Source organism: Rhineura floridana, chromosome 11 (genome assembly GCF_030035675.1).
Source record: "Rhineura floridana isolate rRhiFlo1 chromosome 11, rRhiFlo1.hap2, whole genome shotgun sequence".
Classification (NCBI taxonomy): Eukaryota; Metazoa; Chordata; class Lepidosauria; order Squamata; family Rhineuridae; genus Rhineura; species Rhineura floridana.
Window position 1 is genome coordinate 49,351,885 of NC_084490.1, and position 20,389 is coordinate 49,372,273.

General features: G+C 42.0%; 1 protein-coding gene across 1 annotated transcript; it reads left to right on the forward strand.

Moving 5' to 3' along the window:
- Positions 1 to 7,802: 7,802 nt before the first annotated feature.
- LOC133366031 (keratin, type I cytoskeletal 10-like) lies at positions 7,803 to 16,368 on the forward strand. The gene is made up of 8 exons (XM_061588661.1): positions 7,803 to 8,135; positions 10,498 to 10,580; positions 11,300 to 11,456; positions 12,169 to 12,333; positions 12,445 to 12,570; positions 12,940 to 13,157; positions 14,416 to 14,529; positions 16,263 to 16,368. The coding sequence occupies exons 1-8, from the start codon at positions 7,818 to 7,820 to the stop codon at positions 16,366 to 16,368; spliced, it is 1,287 nt and encodes a 428-aa protein (XP_061444645.1). The 5' UTR covers positions 7,803 to 7,817.
- Positions 16,369 to 20,389: the final 4,021 nt, after the last annotated feature.

The following is a 20,389-nucleotide window of genomic DNA, read 5'->3' on the forward strand; positions in this document are numbered from 1 at the left end:
CTGTTAAGGAGTAATTGTAATGTTTTCAGCATTATGTTTGGTCATTACATGGGGAGGAAAGCAGGGGAAGTCTTCTGCTCCTCTGATTTGTGGATGAAAATCATGTGCTTCAAACTGGGCTTCTGTGCAGCGTCGCTCTTCCCTCATCTGTGGGAGGGTAGGAGGCAACAAGGGAGGAGGTGGAGAATGAGACAGGGTAGAGTGGAGAAAACAATTGTTTAAAAAAATGGATGGTGGTGGTGAAGAAGAATGTGGAGGGGAGGGCAAGAACATGGATAAAAGAGAGGGAGGCAGCAGCAGAATGGAGATAAAGAATTGTGGAGATGAAAGATGACAGTGTGTGTGTGTGTGAATACTGTGTCTGCACTTGGCACACAAAATGGCCTCCACCACCCTCTCTGGCTACTGTGCTACATTTGCAGTATTTTAACTTTTTTGCTTCTCAGGGGAAAGTGTTTGCTTGGGTGAGTGTCCCTTGGTTGGAGGCAGGGCAGGGTCTGGGAGGTGGTTAAGTGAGAGAGATTATGCTTGCTGGCTGAGGGGGGGGGGTTGTACTTGCTTTGACGTGCAAAGATCTGAGTAGTGGCCTCTGCCTCCCTCCCCAACTCCCTTACTAGCGGAGAGACTACCATTGCTATCTTATGGATAAAAAGAATTATTCTATCTCTGTATGTGTGTGTTTATTTTTAATGTTGTTTTAGGCTACCTAGATGTGCAGCAGCCAAGGCCAGCACCTTGTAGGTGTTTTTTCCAAAAAAGTAACTGAAATGTAATTGTAATGATTACTTTTGAGAAAAAGTAAAGTAATCAGTTACTTTCAGAGCAATTGTAATTGTAACGGTAATTACTACTTTTTGGGCCATGTAATTGTAACTGCAATTTATTACTTTTTAAAAGTAATATTCTAAGCTCTGTTTCTTCTCTTCACCCTGATGGACACTAGGGGTGTGCAGTGAGCAACCACAAGATTTGCTTTGTATTTGTACCAATCTGTTTTGAATCTGCTCTCCGTCATTCCATTTCTATTAGTTATTCAGTCCAAATGTGATCTCTTTGGAAGCAGCCTGATCTCTTTCAGATCTGCTGTGTGTCATTCCTATACGATTCGTTATTTGGGTCTAAATCTGATCTGTAAAATCTTAAGCTCTGTTTTGCTCCCATTAACAGGGAATCTAAAAAACAGCTATAGTTTTTTTCCTTATTGCATAATTGGATGAAATTTACAGGCAGAGGAGCCCCTCGAGAGTGGATTAAGCCTGACATTTTTCAGGCAGATTTGTTCAGGCATTTTCATGCAGGGAACCTTTGAACGTTATTTTTAAAAATAAAATAAAAAGTGTCACAAGAGCACACTGAACTGTTCTAGGGGTGAGAAAACAGAAGTCACGTCCTCTTCTAATATGTTGTGGGACAATCAGTTTGAAATCTGGGGATATGAGGAAGGTGCCACTGGATAAAAAACCTTCCAAACTTCAGACAAATTGGTCTAAGGGCATCATGCTAGGTGATTTTACTTTCAGTATAAAAAACTGGAGGTCACAGGGTTTTTCCTCTTAACATCCCTTTCCAGGAGATGCACCCAGTAAAGAAAAAAAGAGAGAGCATTATGATTTTTAATTGTTATGAAAAAGAATGATTGGGAAAGAAGCAGGTCACCCCAATAGCTTTGTATGATTATGACATCATACAGAATGGACCTTGTGGTAGGATGGTATCTGCAGGAGGCCCTCTACTGCAGAATGCAATGATCCATTGGGTACAGAAGGGATGAGACAGTCTTTCAGATATCCTGGTCCCAATCAGTGGTAGGATACTTGTTTATTCTGTTTATTCCTCCCCCCAATCACTGTGATTGGAACGCACTAGGAAAACAATTCACTGTTTAGACCCACCCATCAAAACAAAATACCTCTCTTCTCCTCCTCCTCCCCTTCACTGCTCCCACCCTGCTCCCCTCAGGAACTGTGGGCGCTTCCCCAGTTAGCTTGAGGTTTCATTTCTCAGAACAGAAAAGGGGAGAAAGGATTGTACATTTAACTTTTGGGAAAAGCCAAGGCAACAGAACTACTTGGGAGACTGGGGACTCCCTGATGTGCCTCAACATGCCTTGTTAATGGTGCGATCCAACTTGGGAAGATGAGAGTCTGCTCTGAATCACCCCGAGTTGCTTTGTCATTCAGGGTACACACAGAGGTGATGCACACCCCTAATGGATGCCCTGCAAACTGATGGCTTTCATCTGTGTTCAGCCCTCTGTCCTCAGACTGCCGAAGTGACATGTCAGCATAAGGATCGTAAGGTTCAGGTGCCAATCTCTGTATGACTAATTGAGAATTGACCTGGTTTTTGGAGGTATTTCTCAGCAAACATATAGATTCCCCTGGATATACTGATACTCGTATTCTTTTACTGTCCTACTGGTCAGCACAGGCCCATCCATTTTACCACATGAGGGTATGGCGCATGTCCATCTTGCCTATTAAACACAATACAAGAGGCTGACCAGTTCTCCAGTCTTGCCATATAACCAGAAAATTCTTAAGCAACAATAGATAATCCTTACAGAAAGAAGCATAGGCTATTGTATCTCCACCTAAGGAAGCATAGGGACTAGTGAGAAAAAGAGGAAACAACAAGAATGATAATTTAAGCCAGAACACATTAAAGATCAGCCCTGGAACTTCAAAACAGGCCTCATTTTATAAAAATGTGATGTAATCATAATTAACACCATGAGTTTTAAGCAGAGCTTGGAAAAGTTACTTTTTTGAACTACAGCTCCCATCAGCCCCAGCCAGCATGGACGCTGGATTGGGCTGATGGGAGTTGTAGTTCAAAAAAGTAACTTTTCCAAGCTCTGGTTTTAAGTGAAAATCTGAGGTATTCTGTCTGCTCAATGTAGGAATGGGAGAGAAATTTGATTCAGCGTGCATTTAAAGGAGAAGCTACCTAATTTGTACTTACCAAAAGACTACATGAACCAAAATACAGCCATCCTTCTAAATTTGTACTTCTCTGAATTTTGCATCCTTCCAGGCAAGCGAAGTATACCACATCTCTATAGTAGGGTAAAGTGTGGATATATATGCATGAATTTGTGAAAATAACATACAAAAATGCATTATATTAGGGGAAATTGATTTGCAAAAAAAAGGTATATTAAGCAAGTTTGCATACAAAAATGTGTATATTAGGAAAAATTCACACTATAATGTTGATTAATTTTCATGAGGAATTGTAAAAAAAAATTGCAAAGTGATGCGGAATTGTGGAGAACTGACCTTACGACTGAAAAAATGAAAAACAGAAACCAGAAATTTGTTCATCCCTAGCTCCATTTCACCTAAGCGTGAGGCTTTTGAGTAGGATTGAACATTTGCTAGTGGCTTCTGGGTTCAGTTGCAAAGCCATCAGTATCAGAAAAAGGGAAAGATCTTATACATTCTGGTCAGATCCAGACTAAGTTAGCCGCACTTTAGTCACATTGAAATCAATGGGAGAAATTTGTGATTACTAACAATTCCCATTAATTTCAATGGCATTAAAGAATTACTAACTTCATCTGCATCCAGCCCTCTATGTCTATCCCTTTCATGACCAAAAAATGGCAGAAATGAGAGAGAAGGACATCTTCAAGCAGAGGCCGGGCAGCAATGTCAGGGATGGTCTAGTTCTGGATTTCCTGCATTAAGCAGAGGGGTGGATGGCCTGCAAGCCCCTCTATAACTATTTGATTCTATGCAAACCCTTAAACCAGGGATAGGGATGCTACAGCCCCCTAGGTGTTGATGGACTACAGCTCCCATCATCCATGATCATTAACCATGCTGGCTAGGGCTGATGAGAGTGGGAGTTCAGCAACATGCCACTCCTACCTTATGCCATGAGAAATGCTGACCCAGTAACACATGCTTCTGATGAATGCTAAGACGGATAACAAGTAAGGCTGACAGTTGTTCCAAGATTATGTAAGGTCTGGCCTTGACTCCAGAGTCATGTCTTGTCCTTGTGAACCCGTATTAGTCAGATGGAGTCAAACTTTCAATGGAATAGTCAGAAGCAATACCAAAAGATGCTCATTTCTTTCCTAAATGTGATGACCGTGGTTGGTGGAGATGAGTAACAGGTTAACAAAAGCTTGCCTTTGTGGTCTAAAAAGATTATTTATGTTTTAGGGCTTGGCAAAGGGTATGTGTTGCAATGTGTATAACATTATTTCAATTGAAAAGGAGATTTAACTAGTCAGCAGTCATGACAAGGTTTAAGTAATTAGTGGGATAAAAACAACTTTATCTGCCCTTTGAAAGCTGGGGGGGGAAACAGCCAGTATACATTAAGTGCACTATCATATAATCACCTGCCACTGTTCATTGACAGCATAATCATTTGCAATTCATAGACATGACACAGAATTAAGATGATTTTTTTTAAAAAAAATTCTTTCCAAGCAAGAACTTGAATTACATCCAAAATATATTTTGACCTTAAAACCAGGCAGAATACTTATCCATCATTTTTTAAGAAAAAGGGGCAATTCTACAGTCAAATGACTGATGGTCTCCAAAAACCCACAAATCCCTTTACTGATCTTTCAAGCAAAATAAAAATACTTCCACCTTCCAAATGACCTTTGTTGGACCAAACTGTTGAATTTTTAAACTGCTACATCTGGCAGTCCACAGTAAATAAATAAATGAACAAGAACGGATACTCTCCCAATGCATCCCATAGTATTATACTTTATTAAAACTGGCAAAGTTTTGAGCAGTACAGAGCAAGGTGACAAGCAATTGCCTATTTGATCAGATATCCCAGCTAAATACAAGCAGAATTACTAGTTAGAAATCCTGAAGGCACCTATCAGATCCCACAACAAAGCTGTCAGAAACGTGTGATCAAACAAAGTTATCAAAAGTAGCTGAAAAATCCAACAGAACTATCAGGATGCAATCACCCCTATCAGTTCAGAAGATAGGTGTCCTGTTCAGAGCAGGATTCACGAGGCTGAGACGCTGGTGCAATTAAATCTTGTTTTATTAAAGTAATGGATACATCAAAGGCGGTGCGCTTCATAGAAACCTCTAAACTAGCTCACTAGAATTCCCTAACTGCACTCTAGACATGCTCTGCAATGTGTGAAGAAAGTTCACTCAGCAGCTCAAGCCAGAGAGCTGCAGCCTTAAGTAGGGAAAGTTTTAGATCGTAATCTCTGACTCCTTCACAAGTCCTGCCTCTGTCCCGTCTGCTTCTCGCGGCGTCGAGAGAGGGGTGACGGGGGCACTCTTCCAACGGCTTGTCCGAAAGAACCATCTCCTTAGCAACCAGCTCGAGGTCATGGGGCGGTGACGCGCTTGAAGCATCCCGAGAGCCGCTTGGTAAAGAGGGAGTCAACGCGTGCTCCAAAATATCTTCCAACGGCTCATCCGACCTGCCTGGGGGCGGCACGCTCTCCTCTTCGGAGACCGCGCCATCCGTGGGAACTGGCCCGGACTCAACCTCACTCCCCCTCCCAAGGTCTTGCTGAGACTCAACAACTCCTGGGTCTTCCACACCTTCTGACAGCTGGGAAACCTGAAACTCATGTCTTCCCCCTCCCTGGCCCTCGTGGGGGAGCGGAGGCTCAACAATAGGGAACCTGTGGCCCTCCCAATATTGAACTGGCGGTGACCGACCAGGAGAGAGACCTCGGGGTTGTAGTGGACAGCACGATGAAAATGTCAACCCAGTGTGCGGCAACTGTGAAAAAGGCAAATTCCATGCTAGCGATAATTAGGAAAGGTATTGAAAATAAAACAGCCAATATCATAATGCCGTTGTATAAATCTATGGTGCGGCTGCATTTGGAATACTGTGTACAGTTCTGGTCGCCTCATCTCAAAAAGGATATTATAGAGTTGGAAAAGGTTCAGAAGAGGGCAACCAGAATGATCAAGGGGATGGAGCGACTCCCTTACGAGGAAAGGTTGCAGTATTTGGGGCTTTTTAGTTTAGAGAAAAGGTGGGTCAGAGGAGACATGATAGAAGTGTATAAAATTATGCATGGCATTGAGAAAGTGGATAGAGAAAAGTTCTTCTCTCTCTCTCATAATACTAGAACTCGTGGGCATTCAAAGAAGCTGAATGTTGGAAGATTCAGGACAGACAAAAGGAAGTACTTCTTTACTCAGCGCATAGTTGAACTATGGAATTTGCTCCCACAAGACGCAGTAATGGCCACCAACTTGGATGGCTTTAAAAGAAGATTAGACAAATTCATGGAGGACAGGGCTATCAATGGCTACTAGCCATGATGGCTGTGCTCTGCCACCCTAGTCAGAGTCAGCATGCTTCTGAAAACCAGTTGCCGGAAGCTTCAGGAGGGGACAATGTTCTTGCACTCGGGTCCTGCTTGCGGGCTTCCCCCAGGCACCTGGTTGGCCACTGTGAGAACAGGATGCTGGACTAGAGGGGCCACTGGCCTGATCCAGCAGGCTCTTCTTATGTTCTTATGTTCGACTCCAACTCCCATCAGCCCCAGCCAGCATGGCCAAGTGGTCAGGGATGATGGGAATTGTAGTTCAACAACGCTTGGAAGACCATCCCTGCTGTAAGGCTTGACCAAGAGTAAAGCTGCATACTTCATAATACTGGGATACACCCAAAGTGGAAGAATGACTACCCACATATAGCATCATCCTATACATGTCTATTTAGACGTAAGATCTATTGGATTCAGTGGGGCTTAATGGTAAGTGGGTATAGGAGTGCAGCTTCTGTCACCTTCCTCAAAAAAGGTTGGAAACAGGATGATAGATATCTGGGAAGTCTGCTTTCAGGGGTGTGTACACACATGTTTTAAAGCAAGAGTTAAACTATTGTGGCTTGAAGGCCATGCACTGATAACCCTATTCAATGAAGGACAGTAGTTTGCAGACATAATGGCAATGGGGGGGAAATATTCACTGCCGCTGCTACGACTGTGTAACTGTTTCCAATTTACCAGTGGTACTCTGGAGATTAGATCATTATGTGACAACCTAGAACTACCACTGTTGTACTGTGATTTGACACATAAAACATACCAGAATTAGCTTTAACCCAGAAGGCAGAGTGTTCTGACAAGTTTTGTAAAAAGCAATACAGAATGAAAGCTTGCAAGGTAACACAGGGATAAACAAAGCTAAAAATGGGAATGCATGGAACACAAAGAGATAACATGCAATGTACTAGGAAATAGCAAAGCTATAAAAAGGAAAGTAATTGCTCAGTTTTGTTCCGAAGACACAAGGCTATAATGAAAGGTTTGACCCACTCTGCCCCACCTATTCTCCATGTTGACATGCTGAATAACCAGAAGGAAGAGCCCAAATGTACATATTGGGATTAGCTATTAATTATTATAATTAGTTAATGATGGGCTAAGCTAGCAACTTGGCAAAAATACCATCCACTCACAAGTATGACGCAATTTTAAATTTGGATATAAAAAGGTAAAAATTCCCTTCCACTGACACCTTTAGCTTACACTTCATTTCTGCACAGGGAAGGTCCTCTATACACTGTACTGCAAAATGAGTTTCTTTAACCAGTCATCGAAGCAAGTCTCTTCTTCCCGCAGCAGCAGCAGAACGGCAAGGGTATCTGGCAGTGGCACATGCAGCTTCGGTGGTGGGTCTAGCGGCAGGGCTATTGGTGGAAGGTCCGGCTTCAGTGGTGGATCTAGTGGCAGGGCCTTTGGTGGAAGCTCCGGCTGTGGTGGTGGCGCCTGGGGCTCTGGTGGGGGCATGTGCAATTTCAGTGGGGTGACTGAGAATAGAATGAGATGGAGCTCTGGTGGCATGGCATGCAATGCCAATGGGTCCTGGGGCTCAAGTGCTGGATGGGGTGCCACTGGAGGTGGCTCTGCTGGAGGCTTTAACAGCCTTGGGGGTGGCGAGGGTGGACTCCTTTCTGGTGGCGAGAAGCAAACAATGCAAAACCTCAATGACCGCTTAGCAGTCTATCTGAGCAATGTGCAAGCTCTAGAGGAAGCCAACAGTGAACTGGAAAAGAAGATTGCAGAATGGTATGAGAGGCTTGGAGCAGAGACCAGACTGGGTGGAAATCGACATGATTACAGTAAATATTATGCCATCATTGATGACCTTAGGACGCAGGTAAGAAAAGAAACAAGCCATGTGGGTATGTTGTAGTACTTTGTTTTATTTATTCTATTAATTGTATCATACAATGCTTATATTTATGTTGTGAATTTGGGGGTGGGAGTGGAGAGCAGAGTTAATGGGTCCAGAGTGACTGCTATGGTTCTTTAATGGTCAGCAAGCCAAGTTGCCAGGCACATCTCTTGTAAGGGAAATTACAGATAAATGGCTCTCAATTACTAGAAAATAGCTGGAGACACATTTTTTACAAAGGGCATACTATTATTTCTTTGCCCCTTACATCACAACATGATGTAAGCAAGATCTGTGTCGGTGAGAGAAATGACGACTAACATTTCTGCGTGGCACAGAGAAAGAGGCAGAAGTCCAACACTGAGCTCTAAAAAGCCATTTTTAGGGGGTGCCCCTCTCCAGCAATTTGTTGTGGGGCAGTGAAATTTGTTCCTGGCATGTTAAAATCATCTGCCTCCACCTGTGCTCAACCTGTATAACTGTAAACAAGCTCAACTATTGCAGAACACCATAAGCTTCCAGTGATCCCGCCTCCCAAAGGAAACCAAAACCAGGGAAGTGCTGCATGCTTGAGAATTTCTTATTATTCGGGGAAGTAGGATGCAACTATGTATGAATGAGCATTTGGGTTAAAAAAAGAAATGAAACAGTTTTTAGAAGTCTCACAGCTTCCTCTTATATTATGCTTTTGATCAAATATTCAAAATTATTGAACTATAAAATCTAGCTAAATGACAGCTGTTAATTTACATTGTTGTTGCTGGAATCCTATCTGATCAGAGACTAATACATCCTATTTCTAAAAACATAAGAAAAGCCCCCTGGATCAGGCCAAAGACCCATCTAGTGCAGCATCCTGTTCTCACAGTGGCCAGCCACATGCCTCTAGGAAGCCCACAAGCAGGACCTGAGCGCAAGAGCATTATCCCCACCTGTGATGCAGCAACTATTATTCAGAGTCATAAGGCATCCAACAGTGGAGACAGAATATAGCCATTGTGGCTAGTAGCCATAGGTAGCCTCATCCGCCATGAATCTGTCTAACCCTCTTTTAAAGTCTTCCAAGTTGGTGGCCGTCACTACATTTTGTGGAAGCAAATTCCATCGTTTAACTATGCGCTGTGTGAAGAAGTACTTTATTTTGTCTGTCCTGAATCTTCCAATATTCAACTTCATTGAATGGCCCTGAATTCTACCATTCTGAGAGAGGGAGAAAAAACGCTCCCTGCCCATTTTCTCCACACCATAGATAATCATACATCTCTTTCATGTCCCCCTTACTTGCCTTTTCTCTAACCCAGGCTCGAGCTTGCTTTCCAGTTGTTTCTGGCATGGCACAGATATACTTAACGGAAAACCACCAAATAAAATAAAATTGGGGAGGGGGGGTTCAGGGAAAGAAGGTTTGCCAAATAAAGGAGATTTTAATCGGTTTGGATCACCAAGTGCAATATTGACAATGAGTTTTCTAGCACACGAGAAGACTAGCAACATGATCCTAACCATGTCTATTCAGATGTAAGTCCTAATGAATTCGGTTGAGCTTACTCCCAGGTAAGTGGGGTTAGGATTGCCTACCCTCATTACTCGAGAGGAAGCCCTATTGAACTCAGTGAGCCTTACTTCTGAGTAGTCATGCACAGGGTTCTTATGCTTTCACACTGACTTGGAAGTAAGGTGACAGCCGCATGAAGATGATTTCTAGGAGGGGGGATGAACGCTTCACAAATTGGAGTTGGAGGGTTGGTGAAGGGGCAGGCAAACCAACCAGGCAATTTGCATTAGGTGAAGATATCTCTGTCCCCTTCTGCCTACTGGTGTAGTCAGACATCAGGTGATGTGGAAACAGATCAAAGCGTAGTGATCTGTACAACAATGTGCAAATTCAGGCTGAAATTAAGTGTCTGTGTGGGGAACTGTTCTAGTTATGTTTTAAGATGCCATCATTTGCATTTAAAGGCTAACCTACCTAATTTGCACACAAATCGAAACACAGCCATCTTTCAAAATTCATACTGCTCCAAATTTTGCAATGCAGTTCTCCAATGTGAACAAAATGCATATTCTAGGGTAAAGCATGCAAAAATAATAAAAAATAAAAAAATAAAAAATATATCTTAGTGAAAATAACATACAAAAATGCATGTATTAGGGGAAACTGGTTTGCAAAAATGCCTATGTTGGGCAAGATTGCTGAGAAAAATGTGTATATTCGTAGAAATTTACACTAAAATGCTAGTGAATTTTCATGAGGACTTAATCGCAGACTGGAGCTGGGAGTTGAACCTCATCCATGTTCAAAGCCAACATTACATATCATAAATATTTATTCTTTCTTTTGTAGGTAATTGCTGGAATTACAGACAATGGAAGACTCATTTTGCAGGTCGACAATGCGAGGCTGGCTGCTGCTGACTTCAAGCTGAAGTAAGCGAAGCAAAATGGGCATCTCCTACTCCACATCTTGTGCTTAGTACATCCATCCAGCAGCATATGCCTCACACCGCCAAGAGCTTTGCCATATCAGTAGCTAAAGCCAAAATAAATAATAGATCCCAAACTAATAGATATGACCAAGTGCTAGATTCAGGCAAAAGTAAATACTACTACTATGATTTAATGATGCTTGCCCTGGTAATACTAGAAACACGCTTATTATGATAGCCAAATCATTCATATATAACAGAAAAACTAGCCTGTTGTGAGGTGTCTGGGGAGCATATCCCACGAGGTGTAACTACATTAAACCTGGATCTACAGTGTGCTTGGATGAAACAAATTGATGTCCCTCAGCCAATAGCACTGCTATGCTACAGCATGATCCTAAACATGTCTACTCAGAAGTAAGTCCCATTGCAAGAGTGGGACTTACCCCCAGGTAAGTGGATATAGGAGTTCAGCCCTAGTTACATATCATAAAATTAGCTCAACGCTTAACTAACAGTTCATGTTATGTGACCAAAAAAAATAGCCTGATACTAATCTTTAAGGGAAATGTTAGGTAAAACCTGGTATAGAAGCTGAGAGACCCAACAGAAACTGATGAAGGCATCCACAAAAACAGCCACAAAAAAGGAACCTTCTCTGTGGGAACAGATGTGTTCCACATGATCTGCTGACAACCTTTTAAATTCTTTTTGTTTTAGGTGTGACAATGAAGTGGCCCTCCGCCAGAGTGTTGAAGCTGACACCAATGGCCTCCGTAAGGTCCTGGATGAGATTACCATGACCAAGGCTGATCTTGAAATGCAGATTGAAAGCCTGATTGAGGAGCTGGAGTATATGAAGAAGAATCATGAGGAGGTAACCTAGGTCTCTGTTATGCATAAAGCCAGGAGATATATGCCATAAAGGCAATGGGTGCAATTCACTCACGTCAATGGCAAAACTCTCATTGGGTTTAGTGTGGTGTAGTGGTTAAGAAGTTGGACTACGAACTAGGTGACCAGGGTTCGAATCCCCATATAGCCATGAAGCTAACTGGGTGACCTTGGGCCAGTCACTGCCTCTCAGCCTCATGAAAACCCTATTCATAGGGTCACCATAAGTCGAAATCGACTTGAAGGCAGTATACAAACGTCCCCAAACTGGAGAGCAAACCAAGAGAGAAAATTAACAGTGGTAAAAGTTGTCCTAAGATTGCCATCCTTGCTCCCTAACTGCATCAGCTCCAACCTCTTGCAGTGGCATGGGAAAGCATATCCAATATGTCTACATAAATCAAAATTGAAATTACCACTGGTTATTTCAACCACCAACTTTATATGAATGTAAAATTGCCAAAAATGACCTGTAATCTATATGAAAATAGAGTTTCTGATTGTCTGAAAGTTTAAGATTTTCAAGTCATTGTGATACCTGAAGCTGTGTGCTAAAGAGAAATCTGAACTTCTTGAAAACACTCAACATAACCTAGAAACCATCAAAATTGCTCTGAGACAGTGCCAGTGTAAAAATTATGTCTTATTTTCTTGCCCTTGCGACAAGTTTTAAAAGAACTTATTTATTTATGCAGGATATGAACTCTGTGACTGATGCTACTACTGCGGGAGGCATTGATGTCCGAATGAACGCAGCACCTGGAGTTGACCTGACTGCCCTTCTCAATAAGATGAGAGCAGAATACGAGGCCCTTGCTGAGGAGAACAGACAAGACATTGAGGCCTGGTTCAATGAACAGGTGACAGAAATGCTCACCATTGACTTCACACAGGACTCTTCTGTAAGGAAAATTATTTCTTTGATTAACAACTTTGGGACAAATTTCTCTCTCTTTTAATTGCATTTTCAGAGTCAAGAACTGAATCAGCAGATCAGCAGCAATGTAGAAGAGACCAGCACCAACAAGAGTGAGATCACTGAACTACGACGCACCTTGCAAAGCCTAGAAATAGAGCTACAATCCCAATTGTCTATGGTATAAGAATTCTTTCTTTCTTTCACTTAACACCTTCTTAAAAAGATGTTTCTTGCTTGTTGCATTTGTAAATAAATGGCAGCACGCATGGCCCTGTGCTTTGGTGGCTCGGCCCTAACATTAGGCAGAGTGAGGCAGTCACCTCAAGTATAATAATAATCAACATCAAAATTCAGAGGAGGATTTTAACAGAAATTTGAAGGCCAAAGTTGTTTTGGTTTTAACAGAGCATGTCTATTCAAAAGTAAGTCCCACCGTGTTGAATGGGACTTATTCCAAGGTTAAGTGTACACAGGATTGCAGTTTAAGTTCCCAGCAATCTTTGCACTCCTATTTACCTTCCTGTGTTCCATTTTCATTTCTCAACAGAAACAATCTTTTGAGGCCACCCTAGCAGATGTAGAAGGCCGATACTGTGGCCAACTTTCTCAAATACAAGGAGTGATAAGCAACGTGGAGGACCAGCTACAGCAGATCAGAGATGATACGGAGAACCAAAACAGAAAATATGAACAGCTCCTGAGTATCAAGATCCGCCTGGAGAATGAGATTGAGACTTACCGCAGCCTACTGGATGGGGGAGAGAGGTGAAAAAGGAGGAACGTGGTGGAATTTCCCCATTCCTAAATATCTTTGATCAGTGGCGGCTGGTGGCTTTATATCAGTGGGGCAGTGGAATCTGCTCTGGGATTTATTCTGAACTTTCAAGGAGCTGTCCAAGGTGCTTCTGCACCATGGACAGCTCCTTGGAAGTTTAGACTAAAACTCAGAGCAGATTTTACTGCCCCACTGACATGGAGCCACCTGCCACCATTGTCTTTGATTCTCCTTTATCTAATGGTTTGCACATCACGATTTCTCATCATGTTATTATTCCTCATTTGATGATGCACAACTGACTTGAAATCTTGTTGCACTGTGTTCTGCCAGACAGGGACCAGGTTAATGCTAGTCTTTTGAAGTCTGTCCAGGGCTGAATGCTTTGTTACAGGGGGTGGGGGAGAAATTGAATTCAGTTTGCATTTAAAGGCAAATCTACCTAATTTGTGCTTTCTGAAACAATAAGCAAACTGAAAAATAACCATCCTTCAAAATTTGCACTTCTCTGAATTTTGGAAGAAATGTGAACAAAAATGCACACCCTAAATTAGTTTGCAAATACATGCATAGGCAAAATTGCATAGAAAAATGTGCATATTAGGAGAAATTCATACCAAAATGCTGATTCATTTTCATGAAGACTTAAAATAAATTTGCAAATTGATATGGAAATGTGGAGAACTGAACTTAACCCTGGAAAAATGAGAGACTGAGAGAAATTGACAGATTTGTCCATCCCTAGTTTGTCTTGCACACAAATTAATGATGTTAGCACACTGAATTTGGGCACCCCTGAATGTACTTATTCAATACATTTTCACTTTTATAGATAATCCAAACTTCATTTTGGTTCGGTTTTAAGCAACCAACTAGATGTTGCCTTTTCCTGTCACATTTTTATCTCAGTCCCAAATAACGGCTACTATAAAGGCTTTACTAAAGTTGCTACTACCAAATTTATATTCAAAAATGTTCTCTTTTCTACTCCAAGTCTAAAGTTTTTCTTTACTGCTTTTATAGCGATTTTGAATCTGGTTCCAGAACTTCAGGAATCTCTTCAGAAACTAGATCTAGAGGATCAGCAGGTTCAAGATCTAAAGACCAAACATTTTCCAGCTCTGGATCTAGATGTATGGGGTCAGCTTCTACAGATTCCAGATCTAGAGGGTTGGGATCCTCCAGTTCTCCATCCGGAAATCCGGGATTTAGGGGCCAAGAATCTTCCAGCTTTCAGTCTCAGTCCAGAGGCTCTGTATTGACAGACTCAAGATACAGAAGCTCAGGATCTACAGACATCGGGCTTAGTGGTGAAGGTTCCCATGACTCAGGATCAAGATATGGAAGCACCACCAAAGGTAATAAATTTTGTTCTTATTTTTCTGCACATTTGTTTAAATTCCACATTTCTAAAAACAATGTTATTTTGCTACTAATTTGTAAAGCAAACTAGTTGCCTCTTAACTACCCAAATGTTATTGAAAAAATTGTTACATGGCAGGGTTGTGTTGTTAGGGTATGATTAATGAAATAACAAGTTGACCTCACCTTTAAAGTGCTTTGCGGATGGTCATCCACCAAAGGAATTACCATATAGAAGGGTAGACTGGGATTGCAGCTGCTCACTTTGGCCCTGCTGTTCCTCCTTCAAAGTTTTTCATGGGGTATGACTCATGGGTAGGCCTTGTGCAAATGAGATATAGAAGGCACAGAGGTCAGGGCCAGCAGGTATAATCCCAATTTCTATCCCCCCCCCGGAAACCTGGATTCATTTCTACACTGCATTATAGTCTACATTGGGATTAAGAGTGACAGAGTAGGAAGGAATACCAGGTTGTAATGTACATTAGTATATAGTCTTGTAAGAATCATTTCAGGATGAAACAATGCTAAGTTACTGGATGGTATTACCATGTACGATAGTACATTCAGGGCTTTTTTTGTGTGATGGTAGTCACTGGTACAGAGCACCATAGCTCCTTTCTTGATGGCCCGTGGCAGCCATTTTGTGCTGGCACCCACAGGAATTTTATCAAAGTGTGAGTATTGGCACCTCATTTTTACACCCCCCCTGCCAAAAATGCACTGAGTACATTTATTAGTTATTCCATTAATCACATGAAAACATTAAAAATCCAGTGTTTTGAGACCATGCTATTGATACTACTGTACTATAATATATTCGTCATTTCAGAGAAGAATCAACATGTTCTATTGGACTTTGTTTCTTCAGTGAATCATATCCAGCAGCTGGTCCATATAAGCAATTTCAAGTACTTTAATAGTATTTATTATCTCTATTATTTATGTATTAGATTTATATTCTGCCCTTTCCCCCAGTAGGAGCCCAGGGTGGCATAGTAGATGCAGGGGCTGCCTTGTAGGTCCAGAGCGTATCCCAGGTTCAATCCGAGGCATCTCTGGGGAGAACAGAGAAACAGAACTCCTGCCTGAAACCTTGGGGATGTGCTGCCAGTCAGTGTAGACAATACTGAACTATATGGATTAACAGTCTAACCTGGGAGAAGGCCATTTCCTATGTCTCTCTAAGTAATCTATTTTACCAGTTTCATTCAGCATAATTTTGATGCAACAATAAGATTGATAATAAACAATTGACATGAAAAATGAGAATCCTCTTCCAAAAAAATGTTAAAAAATTATCAGTGCCAAATGTCAGTCCCCCATCTGCTCTTTGATGAAGAACCTGAACTAAAATGGTAGGAAAAGACTACCAAACATGATACAGATCGGCATTATTGGCCATAATTTCCAGCATTTAAACATGTTAACCTGTAATATTTTATTTAATCTCTGAAAAGTATTTGGGGGCAAGTGGTAGTGCAATGATCGAGCACATGCTCAATCTCCAGCAATACATCTCCAGAAGACTCTCTGTTTGAAAATCTGGAAAGCCACCACAGAGACAGTTATGAGCTAGATGGATTAATGGTCTGATTCAGCACAAGGCTTTCTATGTCTCTAAGTCATACATTTTTTTCTGTAATCTTTACCACAGTGTGGTGTTTAGATAAGAGCTCTGTGATCTGCATATTTAAAAGAAAAACTGCTTTCCTAAATTTCCTCTGTTACACAGATCTACAGAAGACAAGAGTGATCAAGACAATAGTGGAAGACAGAATTGGGGATCAAGTTGTTTCAACCCATGTCCAGTCAGTCGAAGAAAAGCCAATTAAATGAGCAACCTCAAATTCCTACAGGAAATCTTTTTAAGCATGACATATTAGCAAACACATGTAATGAAAAAAGCTATGCCAAGATGTCAGTAGTTTAAAGATTTCTGCATTAGACCCACAGATCTCTATTAGAATTGTCTGTTTTATTTCTGCTTCTGTCCTTGCTGCTAATTTGAGCATCTTCCTTTCATGCAAGCCAAGAGAGAAAATGCTGCCCTCGTTGGCTGGCATTCTACAATAAAGATTTTCCTTCTGTAGCAACTGAAATGATAGCATTTTGGTCATACTTTTTTATTTTAAACTGTCACCCATATAATGCCTATGCAACCTGGTGCCCTCCAGAAGTTTCAAACTATAGCTCCCATCAGCCCAAGCAGATGCTCAGTGGTAGAGCCTCTGCTTTGGAGGCAGAAGGTCCCAGATTCAATCACTAGCAGCTTCAGGTAGGGCTGGGAATGTCCCTCTTCTGAGAGCCTGAAGAGCCACTGCCAGTGTTGATAATATAAGCAAGATGGAGCACTGAACTAACTCATTGTATGAGAGCTTCCTATGTTCTTAAGCACATCTGCTTTCAAATTTTGAGACATCATTTAATTACCCTATTTCCATGCAACATCACCTCACTCACATGCCATGGAACTCCTGGTAAAATTTAATACAAACAGGGAAAATATATATTTTCAAAAACCTTTCCATAGGCTATTCTACAGCATGGGTGGAGAACCTGTGGTCATCCAGATTTTGCTGGAATCCAGTTCCTATCCGTCCCAGCTGACATGGCCAATGGTCAGGGATGATGAGAGTTGTAGCCCAGCAACATCTGGAGGGCCACACTTTAGCCATATCTCTTCTACTGCTCTCCTTTTTTCTGGTTCTTTATGTTTAAACCAGACTTGGACTGGACAGCCCCTGAATAGAGGACATGGTCCTCTGACAGCCCTTCAAAATAGAGGACTCTTCCCTGTAAAGTAAGGCACATGACACATACCCCCCTCTATGGAGCTGCAATCACAGCAGCCCTCTTTCAACCTACTGTGACTGCACAGATCATATTGTCCAATCACATGAAGATCCCCTACACAGAATCACCAATGATCACAAATGGTGCCTCTATGCAAGTGTTGCCCCGTGGACTCCTGAGGTGCTCACGTGGAAGCAGCCATTACACCAGCACCAGCAATTATGTTCTAGTCCAGGGATGGGAAACCTGAGGCCCAGGGGTGGAATGTGACCCTCCAGGTCTCTCTCTCTGGCCTTCAGGACTCTCTCCAGGCCACACCTCCTCTCTAGGCTATGCCGCTCATCTGCTCTGCTTTGCTCCCTCCATGAGTGTGTTTGCCTTGAACTCTGAAAATGCCTCTTGGCTGCCTGGATGGAGGATAGAGAGGGGTGTGCAATTGTGTGTAGAAACTAGCCTACTGTAGAAAGGTAAAATTTACCTTTGTTGCTCCACCCACTTTTGCCTCTGGCCCCACCTACAACTTATAAGCGGCCTCCAGAAGGTTGCCAGAAGGTAATGTGGCCCTCAGACTGAAAAAGGCTCCCTAGTTCTGTTTTAGTGTATCTTGGAACCAGGAGTTTTGGACAGCAACTCTCCAGTTCAGCCACAGACTACAGCAAAATTGGAATGCGGAAACATGAGGAACTGAACTTTGTTGTTGTTGTTATGTGCCTCCAAGTCGACTACGACTTATGGCGACCCTATGAATCCTTAAGCATGGGAAAATGAAAAGCTAGGAGAAATGGGAACTGACAGATTTGTCAGTGGGTAGCCTTCAACCAGTAAAATGGAAATGAGAGAGATGAGACTCACTGGGTTGTTGGGAGGCCAAACAACATGAAAATCACATAGCACTTTGCACATGAAAATCACTCAATTGTGTTGTTGTTATGTGCCTTCAAGTCGATCATGACTTATGCCGACCCTATGAATCAGCGACCTCCAATAGCATCTGTAGTGAATCGCTAAATCAGTAATTCATAATCATAAATACCAACCTCACTGAAACTGTCATCAACTTCAGCAGCCAAAGACTACACCCTTTGGCAACCAGCTGTCATCCATAAATTTTGCTGCTGTAAGATGGGCATATTTTCTGTCACCTGCTGTCCCTGTGCAGTGCTGATATGATTAATAAATAGGATTGCTATTCTGCAGAATGATTAAAACATAATGAATTAAACAACTGCGTTCAAAAGTCTGCCAAAATTTGTCAATTTTGCCTGTTTTACTTACACACATAGCTAAATGGCTGCAGGTTACTGATTTCTTAGGGTCAGCTCCTTCTAATTAAAAAAGACAAGGGAAACTGTGACTCTTAACTTGGCTTGTACACAGGCACCTTAATGTATAGCAATGTAATGTAACACAAAATATCTGTTTTGTAAATAGCTTTGAAACCAACCTCATCCTGATTGCTTAGTTGCATACATATATATTCACTAAGTTTCTCAAGTAGCAAAAGAGCATAAAAGCTGGGTTTATGTAGGAGGAGTTTCTTCTGTTCCCAAGTTACAAATGAATTAGTCAAAGCACACAGAAGGCCATCACGGGAGTGATGGAAATGGAAATAGTTCACTCTGGACATTCAACGATAAGAGGCTTAACTTGCAGTCTTCTTGTTGTTGCTGTTATGTGACTTCAAGTCGATTACGACTTATGGCAACCCTATGAATCAGTGACCGTCAAGAGCAGCTGTCGTGAACTACCTTGTTCAGATCTTGTAAGTTCATGTCTGTGGCTTCCTTTGTGGAATCAATTCATGTCCCTCCAAGGAGCACACAGCACTATGCATGTGCCCCCCTTCAGAGCTTGGAAAAGTTACTTTTTTGAACTACAACTCCCATCAGCCCCAGCCAGCATGGCCTCTGGATTGGGCTGATGGGAGCTGTAGTTCAAAAAAGTAACTTTTCCAAGCTCTGCCCCCCTTTTATCCTCACAACAACCCTATGAGGTAGATTAAATTGAGAGAGTGTGGTTGGCCCACGGTCACTCAGTGAGCTTTGTGGCCTGAACTGAGAGTTGAACCTGGGTTTCCCTGATTCTAGTCCAACAATCTAACCACTGTATCACACTGATTCTGTTGCCTGCTTTGAAGCTAGTCTCACAAGTGAATGTGCATAAGACTGCAACCTTAATTCATACCTGTTGGGGATTTTCTTCCTTGTCAGGCGTAATGCTTTCATAGACTTTTCCTAGAAGAAGACATAATGTGTCAGAGTAAGAGGGACTGTGTGTCCTACTTCACAGAGGACAGTACCCTGTTTGATGAAGTCCTCTGGTCCAAGTCTGGTTTAAAGGTAAAGAAGCCTAAGAAGGGAGAGCAAGCAAGGAAGGGCCTTGAGGTTGCCTATGAATAGTTAGCACTTGGGCAGTTAGCACCTGGCAGCAGGCATAATACAGGTCACCTGGTCACCAAAAAAGAAAGGAAAGAAGGAACCACCACCACTCCAAAAAAGAGGACACAGATTTGCATAATATTTGAATCTGCTAATTTATATGTATAGATACAAATTTAGAAGTAATTACTGTATTGTAAGTAGAATTACATCTCATCATAGTGGAGAAGACTGGGACAAGGTGTGTGCCTGCCTCTGCAATCTGCTGTCCAGATGCTAATTCTTGTTAGGCAACTTCAAGGTCCCTACATTCTTTATATTTAAACAGGGCTTGGACCAGACCAGGGGGCCCTTCAAACTGAGGACCCCTCCAAATAGAGAACTATTCCTCTGATAGCTCTTCAAATTAAGGCCTCTTCTGTGTAAAGCAGAATACAGGACCATCCCAAATCTAACTCTCTTCCAACGCTGCCTCGCACCCCAACCATTATCGGAGACCAGGATCCACTCAGGTGGCCTCGTCTTTCGTGACTTTGTATAATTCATTTTGATCCAGTCACTCCAAAAATTTCAGTTTGCTTTAACAACAATAACATTCGTGAATATTTATATAGCACTTTAGAATGTTCACATACATTATCTCGGTAATCCTTATAACACCTTGTAAGATATGTCAAGAACTATTA